Source organism: Sphaeramia orbicularis, chromosome 4, assembly GCF_902148855.1.
Source record: "Sphaeramia orbicularis chromosome 4, fSphaOr1.1, whole genome shotgun sequence".
NCBI lineage: Eukaryota > Metazoa > Chordata > Actinopteri > Kurtiformes > Apogonidae > Sphaeramia > Sphaeramia orbicularis.
This window is the reverse complement of record NC_043960.1, coordinates 38,377,384-38,397,781: the sequence shown is the minus strand read 5'-3', so window position 1 is coordinate 38,397,781 and position 20,398 is coordinate 38,377,384. Positions and strand designations below refer to the sequence as shown.

Below are 20,398 nucleotides of genomic sequence, written 5' to 3'. Positions count from 1 at the left end.
GCCGTGGTATAACATTAATGTGAATGGAAATACATTTCACATTTTGCATTGTTTAATTCATATTTTCACAGGTCAAATTTTATTTTCAGTTACTTTTGAAGTTGTAGGCATGTGGTGAGGTTGCTGCCATCTGCAAATTTTCCAAACAGCATAGTGATGGAACAACACAGTCTTTTAAATCAACTAATAATGAATAAATATTTTCTTATTTGCTGTTGGTCTAGTGTATGGACATACTTCTTCTATTTTTACTTTTCGAGATGATGCGTGAAGTTTATTTAGAACATGTGGTCAGGTGTCTTTCAACTAATTCACTCATTGGGGATGGGGGGGACTGGAGCCCAATCCACCATTGAGTGAAGGTGGGATACAACCTGGATGTGTTATCAGTTAAACACAGGGCTGACATATAGAGATGAACAAACATTTATTCTTACATTCACGCCTACAGGTGATTTACATAGACCAAATAACCAACTGAGGTAGATGTTTTTGTATTGTGGGAGGAAGCCGGAGTACCTGGATAGAACCCACACAGAAAGGCCCCAGTCAGCCAGTAGTGCTTACCATTGCATCACCATCACACCCTTTCAACTAATAAAACACAAAATACTTATAGACTGATTCAAAACAATTATCCATCGCTACTAAAATGCCAGGAAAAAATGAATATCTTTCATCTTTTTCCTCTTTGGATTATAAAAAGCTTTACAGTACAGCAATCGCCTCAGCTCTAGACACAGTCCAATAACTCAGCTGGCTCTGTCATTTTTTTTTTTTTTTTCGTGTTTCAATTTATTTTCTTGTAAACTTGATCCCTTTTCTGCCACACAGCACCTAAGGATGACTGTACAGTTTGCACGACGCACAATATTTAAGTCAAAATTACAACATGAGATGACTGCTCTCAGAGATATCCACTTTGGACAGCCCAGTAGTACTAAAAAAAAAGATTGAACTTCACTTGGATGTCAGCATTTATCTTTTTTTTTTTTTTTAACAGTAGCACTAACAGCAAAGCACAAAATTTGGCCTGTTTCAATGTGTATCCACCTCATCACAAAACAAGAATGATACATTCAATCTAATGGCAATAATCTGCTCATACTGTTATTGTTAGTCTTGGCCAGATAGTTGTATTGTTAGGACACTGACACCCTTAAGAGATTAGCTGTGTTAGTTATACTAGCTACAAATAAGGTAATTGAGGGCAATGACTTGCAGTGAACGTGAAAATGATGACTTTGCATTCATAGCAGCTTTCAAAATGATGAAAGCAAAAGTTTGGAAACGGGAAGTTCACTAACTTTAGAAAATGTAAAATACCATTTCATGAAATTCATGGATATTTTAAAATAGCTGTGGTTTTCTTACCTCCGCCAAGGAGGTTATGTTTTTGCTGGAGTTGGTTTGTCTGTCTGTCTGTCTGTCTGTGTGTGTGCAAGATAACTCAAAAAGTTATGGATGGATTTGGACGAAAACTTCAGGAAATGTTGATACTGGCACAAGGAACAAATGATTAAATTTTGGTGGTGATGGGGGGAGGAGGCACTGATCTGCGCTCTCCAAGTGCTTTTCTAGTTTCCTCTGTTTTGCATTGTATCACAAATGAAGTATGTTTTGATAAGGTTAAAAATTTTAAAGACCATTTTGTTTCCTACGCAGCCTTGATTTTATACTTAATATAAAGTGCTGGTTAAATTTTTTTTTTACACGGTATAATGTTGCAGTCAAGCTAAGGATGAAAGACCATTTTCATTACTGGTGTTAAAAGCAGGCATGTGACATATTGTTACCTGAATGGTAAAATGCTGCTGGACATTTTTTCCAGGCGGATTTGTTTAAATCAATGTTTCACAGAAAATAATGTTATTGAAGGTAGGTTTAGGCCTGTGATTAATACTTCATGGTAAATTGAAAAAAATGATAAAAAAGAAGGTTTGCTAATCTTTTTGCTATTATGAACAGCTACCACATGCTGGGCTTACAACACTGACAGATAAGTATTTGGACTCTGAGGTAAGAATTAATTAAGGAAATTATGAGGAAAAAAGTGGGATCTCCTTTCATAATAAATCATCTCAAATGCAGAGCAGTCATAATAGATTTATAACTGCAGTTCCTTCAAGGTTTGACCTAAACAGTATAGCCACCTTTCTGATGTGAGGTGAGCTTTATTTATTTTCTAAACTACCCCTCAGAGTGATATGCAGTAAACACCTTGGAAGGATAAGTCATGCATACCAAACCTGTGCATCAACTCATTTTTATGGGTTCTAACTAAAACTGTTCAGTTGTATCCGTTTCCAAATGTCACCATGCTTCAAGACTGGTTAAAAAAAAAACCATGTTTGTGAACCAAGACCAACCTATGACCCATGCAACATAACATTGAGTCAGCCTGCTCATTGTGCAGTGACACCAGGTTACCACGGTCCCTTGTGGCAACCACACCACAGGACAGACGAACACCATGACATTTAGAGTCATATTTGGCCTTAGTACTGTCCCGTGATCTGTTGAAACTGGGGAGTCAGCATTCCTTAAATAACCATAGCACTGGCAAAGGCTGACCAGTGTCAAGCAACTAAATCCCACCCAGTCTCCATTACTTCCCATACCATTCCCATAGGGGAGAATGTAGATGCCTGCTGCGCACAAGAACAAAACTGACCTCCTTAGTGAAGCCTGTAGTTCAACACCATGAGTAAAGTAGTAAACTGTGGATTAAGCTTCACCTGCACAAAGATCCCTTAATAACCTGACTTTAAAAATATCCAAGTCTAAAATATGAGGGGCTTTGAAATAATGGATTATAGAGAGGGTTGCTGAAGGGTCAGTGTTCACCCATGAATACAGGCAAATTCTTGTGGATCAGAAGAGTGTGCACACCAGTTGTAACAAAACAAGAGGCCCGCTGCAGAAAATGAAATCCAAAAACATTTAATTCAGACTAGGGATGTGAACAATTAATCCACTATCAAATAATTGTCGATAAGAATTTGCTTGATTAAATTACTAATTGTCGGTTAATTGCCCTTTTCCACAGCGGAATTTGTGGTGTCGACAGTAGGGGGCGCCGCTGCCCAAACTAGGCTTCATCGCTGAAGTTGAATAAAGGGGGAGTCACCCTGTCCACACCTGTCCGAAGGCTGCCAACTTGTCCACGCTGCAATGCCACAGCTGGGATAGCCGGTCATCGAACCGGATCATGGTGTTGATACGTTAGAATCACTTTAGGACATGGTGGAGCGAAACACAAACTGGCGCATCTGTTTGTGGGAGCGGTGCACCCCCGCCTAAATACATGCACAAATGTGGGGTTGGTATCGGACTGGTATCAGACTGGTCCCGGATGGAGCGTTTTCGCTGGAGGTTGATCTAGTCCACAGTCATCTGGACTATCTGGTCAGTGAGACAGAAGTTGAAAACATCCTCCAGGCTCCTGATCTGGGCCACAGGTATGTCCTGCATTATGTCCTGTGGTCACCCCAGTGGCCACAGGAAAATAGCAGGGGGGGATATCTCCGCTGAAATCTCGCTCCATCGTGTCAGCTCTAAACTGCCCCTCTTCAGATCCATTTATTTTATTGAATTTCGCTGCAGAATTTATTTAGTTCTACTACATAAATGTCATTGCCTGTACTGTATCCAATGGTACAATAAATCAATCATTAAGGAATATGACATGCTTTTTTCATGAAGTATATAAACAGTATTTAGCTTTTATTCTTATAAACTCTATTGAAAGTAAAATTCAGGTTCTCAGGAAAATCGCTTATCAATTAATCGTTAATCGATTGATAAGGTCAACCAACTAATGATTAATGGATTAATTGATAATTTGCATCCTTACTTCAGACTATATATATGCATGTAGAGGCTGTCCGGTGGGTGGGTTGCTGGTTTTGGACTTTATACAGCTAAGTGTTATCTGATTATGTGTTCTGAACGAAGGCTGAAAAGTAATTTAATTGGGGTACCACACAAACCATGAAGAGGGAGTCATGCACAGCCACTGCAGTCAGAGGCTGTGATGTTTCATATTTGAGTATTGGGGCCATGCTCCAGCCATAATTATGTAATTGTAGAGACTTATGAGCGCGCATGTGCATATTTGTAGAGCCTGCCATGAGAAACATGCAATGGAGGTTTGTATAGAGGTTCAGACCAATGCCTAGCTGAACAATCCACTACTCTGTATGTACTTCACATCTGACACACATAAAAACAAATTGGTTTTCCCAAAAACACTTCACACACACTACATAATTTGACTAGTATGACCCGTTTTGAGTATGTGCCTTTAACAATCTCTGTGAACTACCACAGAATACACCTCATTTGATAAGAAAGTAGGAGTACAGTTAAATGAACTACAATACTTGCATGTACAGTTCTAAAACAGTAAAAGGCTGGAATTTCAAAGGTTTAGGTTTCAATCCAATTGCAGTTGAACACTTCTGTTGAATGCTATTGGTTTTGATTTAGTGGCAGAGCAGAGAGAAACTGTGTAAAACTCCCAAAATGACTGCCAACATTTTCTGTACTGTTTAGTTTTTAATGGTAATTTAAGTTTGTGTGTTTAACTTGACATTTCTAGGACTTATCTGTGAATTTTCCTTAATAACCAAGCTAGTGGACTCAAAAATAAGTTCAATATTCATAAGAATTACGTAAGTTGCTCATATTATTTCATAAAAATTACAATATGACTTTTCCTTATATTGCAAAGCCTAACAAAAAATTATTAGGTTTTAGTTTAATGCCCATTTAAAAATTTGCCATAGTCATCATCAGGTAAGTCAAAATTACCAAAACTAATTACTAATAACATTGCCTCTCTAAGGTAACCCAGGTGACAACAGTCATCCAGACGCACTATTACAAACTTTTATCTATACTCTCCATAACTGTCAGTGTGATGACGTTCATGCTGCATTAGTAATTTCCTTACTTATGTCACAATCAGTAAAAAGTGAGTTTCTGGGCTGCAGCAGAAACTCCACTTCTCTAAGTCATCAGACATGCCAACACAGGGACCAGCTGACAGTCACGTCTCACACGAGACACAGTCAATACACTGAACACTACCTGATGACTTATTGCACAATGTCCAAACACCACAGACATTCTAACACTAGATCATCATGGGATTATTAGCAACTGCTACATTGGTTAGTGAACGCCTTACTGAATCAGCATTTGGTTTGCTTATACTGTAAGTGAACTGGAACACCTGTAAGCATAACTTTACAGTGACACCATTCAAATGTGCAAGCTGCATTCATTATTGTGCAAGATAGGTGCCAAGATTTATACGAATGAATTGAAGTCTGGGATAGTACTGGTTTTCACATGAGCCTGCTGGAGTTTGCTCACTTCCCCAATTTCTACATTGAATGTGTGTTAATGTGTTGCTATCTTGTCATCTAACTTGCCAGTAGTTTGCATCAAAAGCACACAAAACAGACATGTTGCCCCTAGTATAATTTGGAGGCAGTGTGAACAATGATAATTTGTCCTTTCTGTTTATCAAAAATAACAATCTTGAACCTACATTAGTTAATGATAAAAGCAACTGTTATGAACATAACCACAGGTGCACAAAGACACAAACATAAGCAAACCCAGGGTTGTCCCTAGTTTACCTAGACAGTTTAGGTACTGGTTGGGTCCCACATGAATTCACATAATTGTGGCCCATTATTACCATGTACAGAGACTTTTTTATTGGTTTTGATGCTCTTGCATTAATTTCATATTTATTTGGCTTTGGTGGTGCTAAAAAGACCTTGGCTGCTTCACCCAACCAATCATGTAAAAAACATCTGACAAAGATGTTTTTTTAATGCATAAAGTTTGTGTTAAATTAAACACTTCATAGTTTTCAGTGGTGTAGTCCTAAAACTGTTTGGTGTGTTGTATTTCGGCAAATATCTCTAAGATAGTTGAATTCTGTGGGAAACATTCATGTTTTTGTACTATTGCTCGTATAGGTTATTGTAGCAACTTTGTGTTTGTCATTTTTATATTTTTTGTGAATGTATAATTCCCCTAGATGACGTACTGATTTCTTAGAATTTTCCTAGAATGACAAGCAAAAGGACAGTGTGTGTAAGGGAGGCTCCAAAATAGAGTCAGAAATGACAAGTAGTCAATCTGAAGTTTATCAAGTCATGAGGTCAATTTCTAGGAGTTTTCAGGCTGTGTAAAAATGTGAAATTGTTTTTCTATTTTGATAATTTTCATAAGAATCATACAGAAATTGGGCTAACTAAACTGAAGAGGGAAAAGAAACTCAAATTAAATGCTTAGAAGTGTGGAAAAAGTTTGAATGAATTATTATTATTATTATTATTCTATATTACCATACATATAGAAACTTTCAACATCAAATGTAAACAACTACTTATAATCCCCCACACAGATAAATGTGTAGAGGCATATTCTATAGACATCTTAGCCCAAAAGATGACAGATAAACAGTGTTAATCATTTTGAGTAACAAAAGCTTCATGCATACCAACAAGAAAAATTCAGGTCAGATATCTATCAGGTGTATTGTATGACTGGCTGACATCAGTACAAGCTTTCAGCTTCTCGGTTAACACCAAACAAATGAGGATATTTGATTGCGTTTCTGACCAAATATTTTCACAGTACATCATTTAATGATGAACAAACTGAAACTGTGCATTGCTTTATCACTTTCCAACTTCAGACTACCGTGGTGCAGCAAGTATTGTGCTATGGTGAAGACAGGCATAGCTTGAATGCATGAAGCCAAGATGTATGTAAACTTCTGACCTCAACTGTACAGTAAAATTAAGTAGTACAAGTACATACACAATGAATGTTTATGATTACATATGGCATATGCGTGCCTATACATGGTTATTATGAATATGATTAGATGTGTGGTTTGATATATGGTGAACATCTGTCATCTGTGAAGCTGCTGTGACTGGTCTTCAATGAAACAACCCATATATATGAATGCATGTGTTCCCCAATCTCATATAAAGTAGCCGCTGTACGATGGTCTCCTTGGTAAAAAGAAGGTACCCTGCACTGCCATAAATAACCAACACTGAATTACTAGTTCAAGGCATAAACAAAACACAAGATATATTCAAATATTTAAGTCCCCTGGCCTCTTCCTTTTCTGCAAGTCCAGTTTATACAGTTGTGTCAGCTGAAGAGAAGCAACCCAACTGATATATTTTGTACCATGCTGATGTTCTGAATTTATGCCCTAGCTAAATGCCACGTACCTGCTTTATACCGAGGAGACAGTGTATTACTCAATAGCCTAGATCTGGTCAAATAGTGACTAAGAGTTTTAACACACATAACAAGGACCAGGAGATGATACATAGAGTATACAGTGAGCAACACATCTTGGGTGGGTAGAGAAGCATGTCTGCACAGGGCACCTAAAAAAAAAAAATAGCATCTAGCCTAAAATGTAAAACATGATTTGAGATCACACTTTTCTATATCCATGCATAAGATTAGTGCACCAGTAACAGTAACAGCTCAGTACAGATAATCTCCTAATGAATTTACATTTGAAAAGTTATTGTCTATTTGGAACAGACAACTGAGAATCTACATGTAGAACAACAATTTGGAGGTCACATAATAGTGCAGCATTCTAGGAAATCCCTATGCCAGTAAAATCCCGCAGAGCCCCTGAATACTTGGGAAGTCCCATCTAACCTGACAACCACAGACTTTATTACACAACCTTTGCAATAATGTACAACTACTAAATATCGCTTAGGCCTACAACAGACATTTAATAACCTCAGAGATTACATTATTTGCTAATATGTGTACTATAGGTAAGACACAGCATTTTTTTTTTTTTTTTTAATTTATGCTACACACAACTTTAATTAACGCCATTCTTACATGTAGTCGTCACAAAATTACCTGTCACAGCTTTATTGTTCTGGCTTATCTTAGCTACAGTCCTGCTGTACAGAGCCACTGAAGCTGGAGATAAGGCCCTTTCCTCATGGCCTGCCAGGTTTTCCCTGTCAAATATTTATAGAAGCTGAAACGTTAGATGGCCATCATCAGACTTATAGCTCTCTACACAAGAAGCCAAGCAAGCAGCACAAGAGCCTTAACAGAGAAAATCTAACTCATAGTTTAAAATCTCCACCAACAGTAAAATATTACATGGAGGGTTTAATGGCTTTGACGCACTATAAAGGCTGTTATGTGTGCACGAGCCTTTAGGGGCAATGAGGGAGTTGGCAGGGAATATGGCCACTTTTTGTATGAATAATAACCTTAAGTACTTTTCTAAAATACTCACCATGTTGTCATTTGATACCAAAGCAAGGCAACACTTCCCGAGTAAGTTAAAACTAAAAATATATAATGAGTGACGCCGGGGCTTGTATATCCTACGGAAACTTGTTGGAAGGTGTTGGCTAGTTTAGCTAGCAACCAGATTTTATTGACAGCTCAACAAACTTGCTAGAAACATCTGTAGGCTGAACCGAAGTTGTTCCGTGTTTACAGTAACATTTCATGAATCACTATAGACATATTGGATTTGGAAAGTTTTCATAAGAGCATAGTTAAAGCTGTTAGAGCAACTAAAACAGAGTAATACAATGAAATAACTGCTGGGGCTCAGTGTCCAGTTGCACGGAGCAGAAGCTGAGGCAAATCTCCGAAAACGGTGTTTAGCATTCGCTGTTGAGTGAGTCTGGGTGTAGCTACATGACACTGAAGAACCACCTAGGACCTAAAACCAGTCGTGAGCTGGTGGCCACTTTCCTAGACACTTCTGAAGCCAAAGCAGCCACCCTTAGGCAGCCTGCTGTAGCTGTATATCGCAGCATGAAGGCAGCAGTGGCAGACAGAGTGGGGACTGACCTCACTCTGCCTGTCACAGCCGCCTGGACCCACTTCACAAGACAATTAAAATGTCACGGTACGGAGAAGGACCATTTACCTTGCTGCTCTGATAGCCTTCAAACGCTCTCAATGCGCTGTCAGTGAGTTTAACGTGAAAGACGGAGACATTACTACCGTTGCTCACTCTTCCACAGGACAGTCCGTAGCACTGCTCCTCCTTCAGCGCCGCCATCTTGCTACCGTTCCCACGCGCACGCACGCACTTACTCCGTCGTAAACCGAGAACTCCCGTTGCTTTTCAATGAATATTCAAAAACCGGCCACGGAGCTATAATCAACCGTTATATAGTCACATGAGTGAAATAACTAACCTCTATACACACTGTATCCAAATATATCTAAAAATAAAAAAAAAACACTATTCTTTTTTTTGTGTGAAATTAAACTATATTTACTTTCTCCCATTTAACTGCTGCCTATTCAAGCGAATCAAAGTCTTTGTTTCTGGTATTTCTGTTAAGAAAATATTTGAGCAATAAAAAAAAATGTTCACGTCTCACTGAATTTAAGAATGATCATTGCATATGAGAAGAGGGAAGCGATAGGTCATCTGAATGCGTCAGCACAACGTCAGTGTTTGGAAAGAAAAGCTCACATTGGGAATATCCCAAAAAATGGGAGTGTCCACCAGTAAACAAATACAGCAAGAATAGAAATATCTAATATTCTAACCATGTTTTAGTATCTTTAAAACAGGAGTACTATTAAACAAATATGCTATTTTAATTTGGATGGTTCTGTGTAGTTCTGACATGATCAGCACTGGTATTTGACCAGGACATGAGTAAAACATGGCATCACTGGAAAATTACTAAATTCCTAGTCATTGAGGTCTGTGATAAACACTACTAAAAGGAATTCCAAGTCCAGTTCAGACTGAGAAGGAAACTGCACTTTGATAACACACATTTTATTGTGATGAATATAAAATTATCAATAAAGGGAATGTCAGGAACAGAAAAAAAACTTATCAATCACTTTGTCTCGAACCGAACACAAAATGCAACTTTTGGCTCTGTTGACCACAGATTCAGAAGAATCCACAGACTCAGAGATGTCATATTTATGCAAGAAAGTAATCAGAGCAAAAACATTGGAATAAATAAGCAACTAACGAACATAATCAAAGAATTTTCACAGGCAAACATGAATGGGTCACAAGACATACACATCTATCATTTCACTGAGACACCTTTTAGCATTTGGTCTTAGTAATCAGAAACTGAGGTATAATAGAGAGAAAAGGATTAATAAAATAAATTCTTCCTCTGTTTTATTATGTAATCTGATAACATTCTGTGTACCGTTCTTTGCCCTGATTTAGACAGTAACAATAGAATAGAAAAAAACAATGTCTACTTTAGCTGAAAGGCAAAAAGACATTGGACAAGTGCTTCAACTTTTCTAATCACTGTGCACTAGTCCAGCCTGAAGGAATGGGACAGAAATGAGCACAAGATGCCACCTCAGCATCAGCATTACTCCATAAAGTAGACAAAGGACGTTGAACTATGATTAAAAATGCTGTCTTTAACATTAATTAAAATGCGCAATGTGACACTCAAAACTATAAAACTTAGGAACATACCACAGTAGCTATCTTATAAGGGAAATGATTTGACTTGATCCTTTTGGTGAGTTAACGATATCTACATTAACTACCATAGACAAAAACAGTGGCGGCAAAAGAAAACAGTGCCTGGCAACATGACAGATATGTATAAACTTCCACATTTATATAGTTGGAGACAAGTTTTCCATATGCAAATATTGTTTTGTTACGGGTTGTCACATATAGTTCTCAAACATAGCAGAGAAAAGACAGTGACAGTGAAGAGGCGACTGGCCGACTGAGATCACCACCCCCGCTGACCACTAGTCAGAAGGCAAGGCCAGATGTGCTTCTGAGTATAGGCTCTCACATTGTAGGTTCAAGCTGTCACTTCACACTTGGTTCAGTTTCTAGCAGCTATGACGACGGATAATGCTACGCCGCCGATGGCTACAGCAGTGGCACCGAACAGCCACTTCCAGCTGAGACCCTGGGGAAATAAGAATACACAGTGTATGATAATCACTCTGGATAGAGTAATATTACAGTAAAAGCTCAAAATAGGATAATCATTTGACTTTAAATATTCATACATTGCTTACGGCACTTGTTAATGACTTTATCAATATTCCATTAAAGATCATTTCATTCAGCCTTAGCATAAGATGATTATGTCATCGAAACGATTCAACTGGAATTCTAAACCTAAAAAAGCCTTTGTTTTCTCAGAGAATAACAGCCCTACCCATGAAGACTTGGCCCGGTGTTTCTGTGTACTGTTACTGCTCGGGTTACCAAGCATCTTCTTGTACATGGCCTGCTCCGCTCCCCTCTGTTCTGAGTGCTTCTTCACCAGCTTAGAGAGCTCTGCATGTATAGTCTATAAAATAAGAACAAGCCAAGTGTGACATATACAATTGAGTAAACCATTCAAATCTCCTCCTGCATGTTAAGAGCATCCCATCCTCTGCCAATAGAAATGGGCCAGAATGACAAAAAAATCCCATTACCACATGGACAATGAGAAACATATGAAGTATGATAGATGACATCAAGAAGCTTTTTATAAGGGTTATGATCAAGCATTTTTATCACTGCAGTGAATGGGTGAGACCATTGCTGCAATTGTTCGTGAGATCAATGATTTAGAAGTAAATACAGAAAAACAAATACTTTATGCAATTCTTTTTTGTGCACTGGCTTGTATCACAAAGTTATCATACCATGTAGCTCACATACACAAAATTATTCCAGAACACGAGTTCAATTATTGTTCAAACATTGTCTCAGATCTAAGTCACTTCAGTGCTCTTAAAACTGATGATTGACTAGGCAAACCAATCCTATCAGAGACAACAATTTGTACTTTGTTAAAGTGTTGCAGAAAATCTGGTGGAACAACACAGAGCTTCAGTGTGAGTGTCTTTACAAGTCTCAATCATAAGGATTTGTTTATTCCTGTCTGCTAAGATTAAGTAGATACATTTACAACAGTATTTGAGCAAGACACCCATGACAACTTGGCATCATTGATGTATCATCAGTTACCTACTGAAATGCAAAAGGGGAACAGATTGTCTTGTATGCAGGGAAAGGATGAAGTATATAAAAACAAACACGTAACATACGTATACCAGCACTGGTCTGTCCAAATACTTCAGTGAGACAGTTTGAAGATGTCTGTCTATACCAGAGGTGTTGGACAACACAGCAGACAAATATTTTTTTTCCATCAAAGTTGAAGATGGGGAGGCGTAAATAGCTGACACCACTGCTATAAATGCAGACAGTATGTCTGTCAATTCCAGGGGAAGGGAATGCATCATCTTGTCACTCCATGATGCCTGTGACTGTCTGAGACCGCCTCATTGATTATAATGGGAACATTCTGTTATTGTTATTGCACACCCACTGTTCTCCTTAACTAAACTCATGTTGTTTGAACATGAGTTTGGTTAAAAACTCTTTTTATTATTGCTGCATTAATTGAATGTCTATTTTAGAACACTAGAACAAAAAAAAAACAAAAAAAAAACCACAACCAATTTCCAAAGACATCAGTGCAGACATGCATAAAACTGATGGTTGCTGTGTAAAAGGGCCTCCTGGTGCTTACCATCCACAGTGTGCCTGTGTACTTCAAATATGAAATCCTTTCCCATGCAGGGTCATTCAGCACTCAAACATCACAAAATGTATGAATCTGTTATATTTGTAATGCATGTGTTCGATGAAAAGCTGAAGTGGCAGCCAGGCCACATGCCATTTCACAGATTGGTGTAGGACTGAAGTGGGGGATTCTGGGCATGAGTGCGGTGCTGCTGCAGCTTACAGCTGATCCAAAAGCCCACACACAGAGCTGAGTTCTGTCAACTGTGCACAGATAGCAAAAGACTTGCATAAATAAGCAGGGGAACAGGAACTGTAGCTAGGCATTAGATGTGGCTGGTGTGCAGGGCAAACCTATTTACAGCCTCAACCTGAAAACAGATCCCCTGAAATGATGATTCAGCAGTCCACCTGACCTTGCTACAAACTATGCATTGTGAAAACTGAGCATATGGCACCATCTACTGGCTACAAGGCAGAACAGCTATTTGGTGACATTAAAAGCTGCAATAGTACAAATACAACAATGACCACCTTGTTGCTTGGTTCCAACTTCAGTGCTTTCCTCAAAGTTTGAATGGCTTCTGTATATTCACCTTGTAAGGCCAATACCTGTAGCAGGAAGACACATTTGTTAAAACTGGATCAACTAAATACTATTAAAATTAAGTTCAAAGAAAAAGACTAAAAAAACAAAACCATACCTTTCCCATACGGAAAAGAGCTTTTATATTCTCGGGTTGGTGGGCCAATGCAGAGACACAAGATTTGAGTGCTGCATCGTAGTGGTCTAGTTTCAGTTGAGAAGCAGCCATGTTGTTTAAACACTTGACTTTCACATCTATCAGTTCTTTCTCCTCCTCAGCACTTATGTCAACTGAAACAGAAGAAAGCACAACATCAACAAAATAAAAAAAGCATAGTTAAGTTAATTACATAAACACAAGTTATATATTAATTAAATCTGTAGATACCTTTGACTGGCCTGTTTAGACCATTTATAGCATATTACAAAAAACCTCTTTGGATTCAATCTAAATATTCTAAACCCCACAATCAAAGCTCAATAAGCTCTTTGTGTACAAAACTCCATACGTGCATAATACCCCATAAGCCCTATATGGACCAATAGACCCTGTGCGCTTCTGGCCTCTTAGCTTGGATCTCACCTTTAGAACTAGATTCTGTTATCTGCAGGGCAATGCCATATGAATTGATGGCAAAAGCATAATCTCCACGTTGATAATGGACATTGCCCCTCTCTCTTTTATGACTGGCCAGGGCAATCTTTTCAACAGGGGGAAGTAGCTCCAAGTCTGGAGCATCTGTGGCCTCCAACAGCTCAACCTCCAAGGACAACTCAGCATTGGGGGGGACTTCAGGGTCAACACTGGAGACACAAAGAAAAGCAGCCAAGATGAAGAACTAAATGAGTAAGAGACATTAAAAACTAGACTGCACACAAGGAATTTAGACCATTACAGTCCTAGAAACTGAAAATGCCAAAATACTCTCTGTAAGCTAAGTATAACTTGGTTTGTTTGTTATTTGTCATGTAATGTGTGCCTTTTTTCTTATTTGTGGTTAACTTTACACAGTATGCCTTGAAATAGAAGATGTTTGGATAATTACAATAAAAAAAAAAAACAGCTAACACAGTACTCTATAACAGTTTGCTTAAAACAATGCCTACCTCCCCCGAGTACCATATGCATATTTTGCATCAGTCTGGATGAGAGCCTTCTCTTCCATTTCCATGAGCTGCACTGTGAGATCTAGAGCCTGAAATTAGAAAATGTCAGTGCAGAGAGATTCAGAAAAACATGGTAAAATTATAGTTTTATCATTTTAACTGATAAATGATTCCATTTAATTTCTTGTATATTGATAGTAGCTGTGGACATAAAACATGTATAATATTCATTGTGACTGTCATTTTATGTGCCACTAACCCACTATACATCACTCTTTGAAGGGAATATACATATTATCTGAGGTAGTTTTTACCTGGATGACATCTCCATCACCCAGTGTGAAACAGAGGTCACGTTGCTCCTGGACAGGCGTCCCATCTGTCAGAAAGCTCTTTAGATGAATCCTGACATTCTGGCCTTTCTGTGGTCGACTGTCTCGCCCTTTCCCTGGCTCCAATACTTTTTTCTTCAGCTGGTCATTACCTTTAGACAGATATTATTTTAGGGCCAGCAGAGCCACTTTTTTGGCAAGCACAAAATTGAAAACCAAAGAAATCACCACATTTTCCGTTTTTAAGCTTGCGCAATTACTCCACTATGATGCTCATAAAAATCAACTATTGCAATGAAACATCTCATACATGTATGTAATCAGTAACAGAATGTTGGGATGAAGTCCATAAGAGTCACATACCCAAGACATCCAACCATTCTTCAACTGGACCTGAAGGGTCTGAATCTGTGTCCACATTTTCTTTTCCATTCTGCTCTTCGCTCTTCAATTTTCCACCCCCGGCATCTTCCAGTGGAGGAGGGTCGTCGTCAATATCTTCTTCATTTAAGACCTCAAAGTCCTCCCCACTGTCCAGCAACGAGGTTCGTCCGTTCTTCTTTGCTGACTGCGCACTGTCCTGGTTGTCAGAGATGTCCATTGTCTCCTCTTTTTCAGTCATTCGTAAAGTGCCCTGAAAATGGATGTTAATAGCTTCAATAAGATGAACTTAGAATTCTTTGGTTGTCACAAGACTAAAAGCCAATTTAAACCACGGTTTTATAAGGCATCTCCTTGCAGCAGACCGTACAGAAGGGTTACTTCTATGCTAATGCGGCAGTCGTTATATTTACACGACTGACAACTAACTAGCTAGCGTTACTACAATCCAGAATTATGCTAAGGTTAATTGCATTAACATAAAGAATTGGTGAACTAAAGTAAAGACTATACGATACACACGTGTGACCTGTTTTGCTCCAATAAAAGCACGACAGTAGGCAAGCTAGATGAATGTTTCCAGAAGTTTCTGACAAGTTGAACCGGCTACTCCTAGTGACTAGCTAGCTAGATAGCTGCGGCTAACACATGCTAGCCGGGCAACTTAACGGTAGCAAACTAGCATTAGCTTTAATCTAGCTGGTCTTCTACTAGCTAGGATGTGTTAGTCTACAGTAAGTGCTGTTATCGTTCAATGATTTTGCGTTTTATCGATTTGAAACTGGTGTAAAAAACGGAATGGCACACCCAAGAAACAGGTTTATCATAAAGAATTTTAGATTACCTTCACTGTCTTCACAGGCTTGTTTTGGTCCTGACCAATCTTCTGTCAAGCTCACAACAGCGAAGTCAGTTTCATGTTGGATAGAGCTGGTTAAGAGGTTTGTGAGCCAAGTTGTTGAGAACCCATTGCCAAACTGACTTTACCGCGGTGTCCAATAGTGTATGACTTGCTGCTTCCTGTTAACCTTGAGCTCCTGCTCATCCATTGGACCTTTTCCTGCATGTTAATGTTTGACCTCATAGGTTTAGATATTAGGCTCATCAATCCTCTCTATGGCGTCTGGACATTAGTACTACCTATAGACAGAAGATGATCGTATTCATAGAAGCTCCAAAAAGCATTTGTCTATCACTATTTATATTTAATAATTTAAAAAATTGAAAAATGAAAGGAAAACTTACTGTATTGCATATAGGTTTCATCATTTACTAATTAAAATTGGCCTTTAAAATAATTATAATTTTCTATGGATTTATTTGTTTACCTTTATTTAATCAAGAAGTCCCATTGAGATTAGAAATCTTTTTTGCATGATAGACTTAGCCAAGGTAGCAGCCATAAAAAAAGAAGTCAAAACTATATAAAATACATATAAGATACACAATGAACAATAAAACAGAATAACAATTATTCAACCATAATGCCCTCTCAAGAAAAACAGTGACGTTCTTCCTTCACAGCATTCTCCATATTTTTAAAAACAGAGATGAATGTTTGTAGATTTGGTCAGATTTGTTATGCACAATTTATACGATATATTATTTTTCTTATTTATTTATTTATTTGGTATATGCCTACTGAGTAACCCTATGAATTAACCTTGACTAAATCATGGATTTTAAGATGAGCTCTAAACCTTGACTGGATAACCAGGTAGAGATAAATCTTTTTTTTTCAAGGATGCATGCAGTAATGTGCAAACCAAAACAATGTTTGAGACGGATTCTCACTAAAGAACAAGATGAATAGCAACCAAGTTTTTGTTTAAGTCTCAAAAAGTACCTGTGATTTAAAGAGAAAAATATTGTGTGTGTGTGCACTGTATACAGACAACCCTGAGGAAATAAAATCCAACGACAATGTAAAAATCAAATGACATTTATTATTGATGCATTGTTTCTTTTTTGATAAGCAAATTATCTGTTTTTCTTTCAGTCTAAAGAAACTTTACATTATAAAGAAACATACAAAGAACATCTTTATTAACTACACAAGACACCTAAGTCCCTAAGACAAGATTCTGAACTATCCTACCATGAAATACAAAGCAAACCCAAGAGACAGACTGCTTCATATTGAATACTGCCGTGTCATCAGAAAGGACCATGAACGGTACAGGAGAATCATTTATATCCCCTTCCCTTTTATCCCCGTCCCTCCCCAACTCAACATAACCACCCCACCCAACCAGCAAATCTTCCTAATGGTACAGTATTATACATCACAATAGAAGTACAGAGATGGCCAACGATCGATATACACAGAGGACTGAGAGAGGATCAGTGAGAGAGCTTCAATCTATACAACGCTATTACAGGAGCGAATAGCAAAGGACACAGTTTTTCCCCATAAGTATTACTTTTTGATCTCTTCTTAATTTAAAATGAGGTTCTCTTAAGTATTTTTCCTCTTTAAAAGTTTTCTTAAATTGATAAAAATCCTTCATATTAAAAACTGCAGTATGAGGTCACATGTTTTTTTGAGAGAAGATGCCCTTTGTTTTACAAAAAAAAAAATCATTCAAAGCCAATGGTAACATTTCACTGAAACATAAGGAGACAAGGGCAGAGCGAGGACGCCACAGCTGCAAGAGAAATCATGTCAATAACTTTGTTTGCGTCTCTCTGTCCTGTCCTCTCTCTGTCCTATCCTCCTTGCCATACAAGTCTCTATCATACAGTCGGCATTTATTGTGTGACTGTATTCTATACATTTTTATGGAAATTTAGCCACATGAGCCAAATAGTCAGCGCATCCTTTCTCTATGAAAAAACATGGACAGTTTATTTATAATTTACTTTCAGCTGTATTCATTGGTAGTGACTGACATATCAAAACATGTCAATGATATCAAAATGCATTATACAGTATTTACAAAAAAAAAAAAAGAAAGAAAGAAAAGAAAATTAAAATAGAAGGGCAGAGGATTAGGGGGTGAGGAGGAGTAGGATTGGAGAAAATAGGAGAGGTGCGTGTCACTACATCGAAGGCTATCAGTGACCAGGGAGAGATTGTTTCCCAGGCTCTTGACAGCTAAATCCTGGAGATGTCCCTGTTAAAACTGTGGGTACAATCTGTTCACATTTATATCAGAAAATTGATAAGTATATTACCGTTACCCATAGAGGCTACAATGGTTGTTTCGTTATTGTGGGTTTGAGCACAGCCGCGAAGTAAGTGCTGCAGTGTGAGGCCATGAAAGATACAGTTATTAATCCCTTAGAAACACTGACAGAGTTGATCAGGCCAAAGATACATAACATACCAAAAGAAACAAATTAAATAGTGTAATACAAAATTATACTTTTCTTTGTGTGCAGATTCTACGGGCTTTAATTTTTTTTTCTGATGAATACATTTAAAATAAAAACAATCTGCTGAAAACAATCCACAAGATGGAAATATATATCCATTACAAAAGTATCGTTTTATTGTTCCTCTTCTTTAGACTGATGTGGCTGCATGGTCTACTAACCCCAAGGTCCATCACTCTACTCCCATCATCAACACCTTGGATCCATTATCTCATACGGTACATATGGAACTCAATGAGGCAACTGGTCGATGGGAGCTTCAGCAAGACAGTCATTTATTCTGTCTGGTCTGGCTTTAAGAGGGTGGGTCATAACAGGATCTGCAAGTTCAACCCCAAAGTTAAATAAAGAGACACGGCTCTGTGAGTGTGTCAGAAGTCCCACTTTGTGTCCCGGTCCGATCGGTGAGAAACCGGGATGAGCCTCGGGAGTAAAAACGGTGCCAGTTGAGAGTCCACGATGAGGATGAAACAGAACAAAGCCATGAAGGGGAAGGAGCCATGTTTTAGGATTCACAGACAACTTGTCAATAAGAAAAATAATAAAACAACCACAATACAAGCTAAATATGTTGTATTTACAGACAAGACCAAATCCAAAGAAGAGACAAGAGGATCTACAAAACTCTCTCTTTATCTTTCTGCTATTGAATGAATATGGAGGCTCAAAGCCAGCTATCCTGCCAATCATCTCAGGATTTTATCAGAGCCATTCCCAAGCACTAAAACAAACAGTAATTGTGAGAAGGGGGTGCTTATTAAGACAAAATAGTTAAACATCTGATCGTTGAGGTGCATCACATGACACTGTACCAGAAAAAAGCAACGCTCTGACAAAGACTCTGTTACTGTACGGATAGTTTGAGCCAAAATGCCAACATTTCAGCGCAAACTACTTCATTAAAGGTAAAGGCAGTCAGTTATCCAAATCACTCTTACCCTTTAAATGTTCATGAAAAATGGTGCTACAAACACTTAAATGGCAGATGCAAGCTACAAGTTTCTAGGAAGCTTTAAGGAGAGGTATGTGAAGTGAGACTGACTGACAAAAACAAAACAAACATCAAATACCTAAAATCATGTAAACAGGAAATCATTGTGCATTTTTCAATCGTGTGCTTATTCTGTCATTGTTGATGCTGCTGCTGAAATAAAATGTGCCCTTTACAGAAAATCATAACTACATTAGTAGAATAATATCAATTATGAAAATTAGAACAATAATAATATCAACAACAAAAATACAAACATTTAATGAAAACCACTTTTTGCCCTAAAATAACATTATCAGTTCAATTTTTTCTGCCATAGTAGCAGAGTTATTGAATGAGGGTTTTTGACCCCTATCAGTCAACTACTGCGTTCCCTCATAAGTTATGATCAGCGTGGTATGATGGAGTGGTAGAGTGGAGCTGGATGCACGGGGGCATCTTTATTGGACTTGAATGCCACCCATGTGGGCAGGTTTTGGGTTTGGGAGTGACAAGGCTTGGAGCAGGTTCGGGCTTTCAGTGTCCTAGGCTCTGTGATAAAAGCCCAGCAGGCGTGGCGAAGAGCAGGAGAGGAGACCTTTCCTGTTGCTTGGAGGCCGTTTCATGTTCTTACGCCCATTTTACAGGCATTGGGATGGGGGGCCTTGAGGGGAGTCCTGCCTTCCAGGGGCATCCCCAGGGGCTGTGTGGCACAGCACACCATCCATGAGGAGGAGGAGGAGGAGATAGGGAGGGAGGGTAATGCAAGACGCACCACGGTGGATGGGAAAGGAACATTAGAAGAGGGGGAGATGATAGAAATAAATAAAATAAAAGATAAAATAAAAAAATTCACACACTCATCGTCATGTTGGGTGAATACTGTAAAGAGAGAAAAAAGAGAGGGAGGGGAGAAAAGATAAGCCAAAACTATATTAAACCTTTTATACTACCCAGTACAGGATTAAAGCAATACAACTAGCTAAACTAAATGCCATATCCAGAACACCAGCCTTTTGCAGCATACATTACACACATTA

General features: G+C 38.3%; 3 protein-coding genes across 4 annotated transcripts in view; all 3 read right to left on the bottom strand.

Moving 5' to 3' along the window:
• Positions 1–9,382, bottom strand: part of ell (elongation factor RNA polymerase II) — a 42,143-nt gene extending 32,761 nt beyond the window's left edge. The window contains exon 1 of one of the 2 annotated variants that reach the window (XM_030131930.1): positions 8,981–9,382. In XM_030131930.1, coding sequence (XP_029987790.1) covers positions 8,981–9,115 — 135 coding nt within the window. In that variant the 5' untranslated portion in view covers positions 9,116–9,382. The remainder of the gene's footprint in view (positions 1–8,980) is intronic. The other variant, XM_030131931.1, reaches the window with a different exon arrangement.
• Positions 9,383–9,832: 450 nt separating this feature from the next.
• Positions 9,833–15,962, bottom strand: fkbp8 (FKBP prolyl isomerase 8). The gene is made up of 9 exons (XM_030131939.1): positions 15,855–15,962; positions 14,993–15,262; positions 14,612–14,781; positions 14,298–14,386; positions 13,774–13,994; positions 13,309–13,481; positions 13,139–13,216; positions 11,241–11,375; positions 9,833–10,985 (listed from the first exon to the last, which is right to left on the bottom strand). The coding sequence occupies exons 2-9, from the start codon at positions 15,249–15,251 to the stop codon at positions 10,899–10,901; spliced, it is 1,212 nt and encodes a 403-aa protein (XP_029987799.1). The 5' UTR covers positions 15,252–15,262; positions 15,855–15,962; the 3' UTR covers positions 9,833–10,898.
• A 974-nt stretch (positions 15,963–16,936) lies between these two features.
• Positions 16,937–20,398, bottom strand: part of ssbp4 (single stranded DNA binding protein 4) — a 105,386-nt gene continuing 101,924 nt past the window's right edge. Inside the window, exon 17 of the mRNA XM_030131942.1 lies at positions 16,937–20,240. Coding sequence (XP_029987802.1) covers positions 20,211–20,240 — 30 coding nt within the window. The 3' untranslated portion in view covers positions 16,937–20,210. The remainder of the gene's footprint in view (positions 20,241–20,398) is intronic.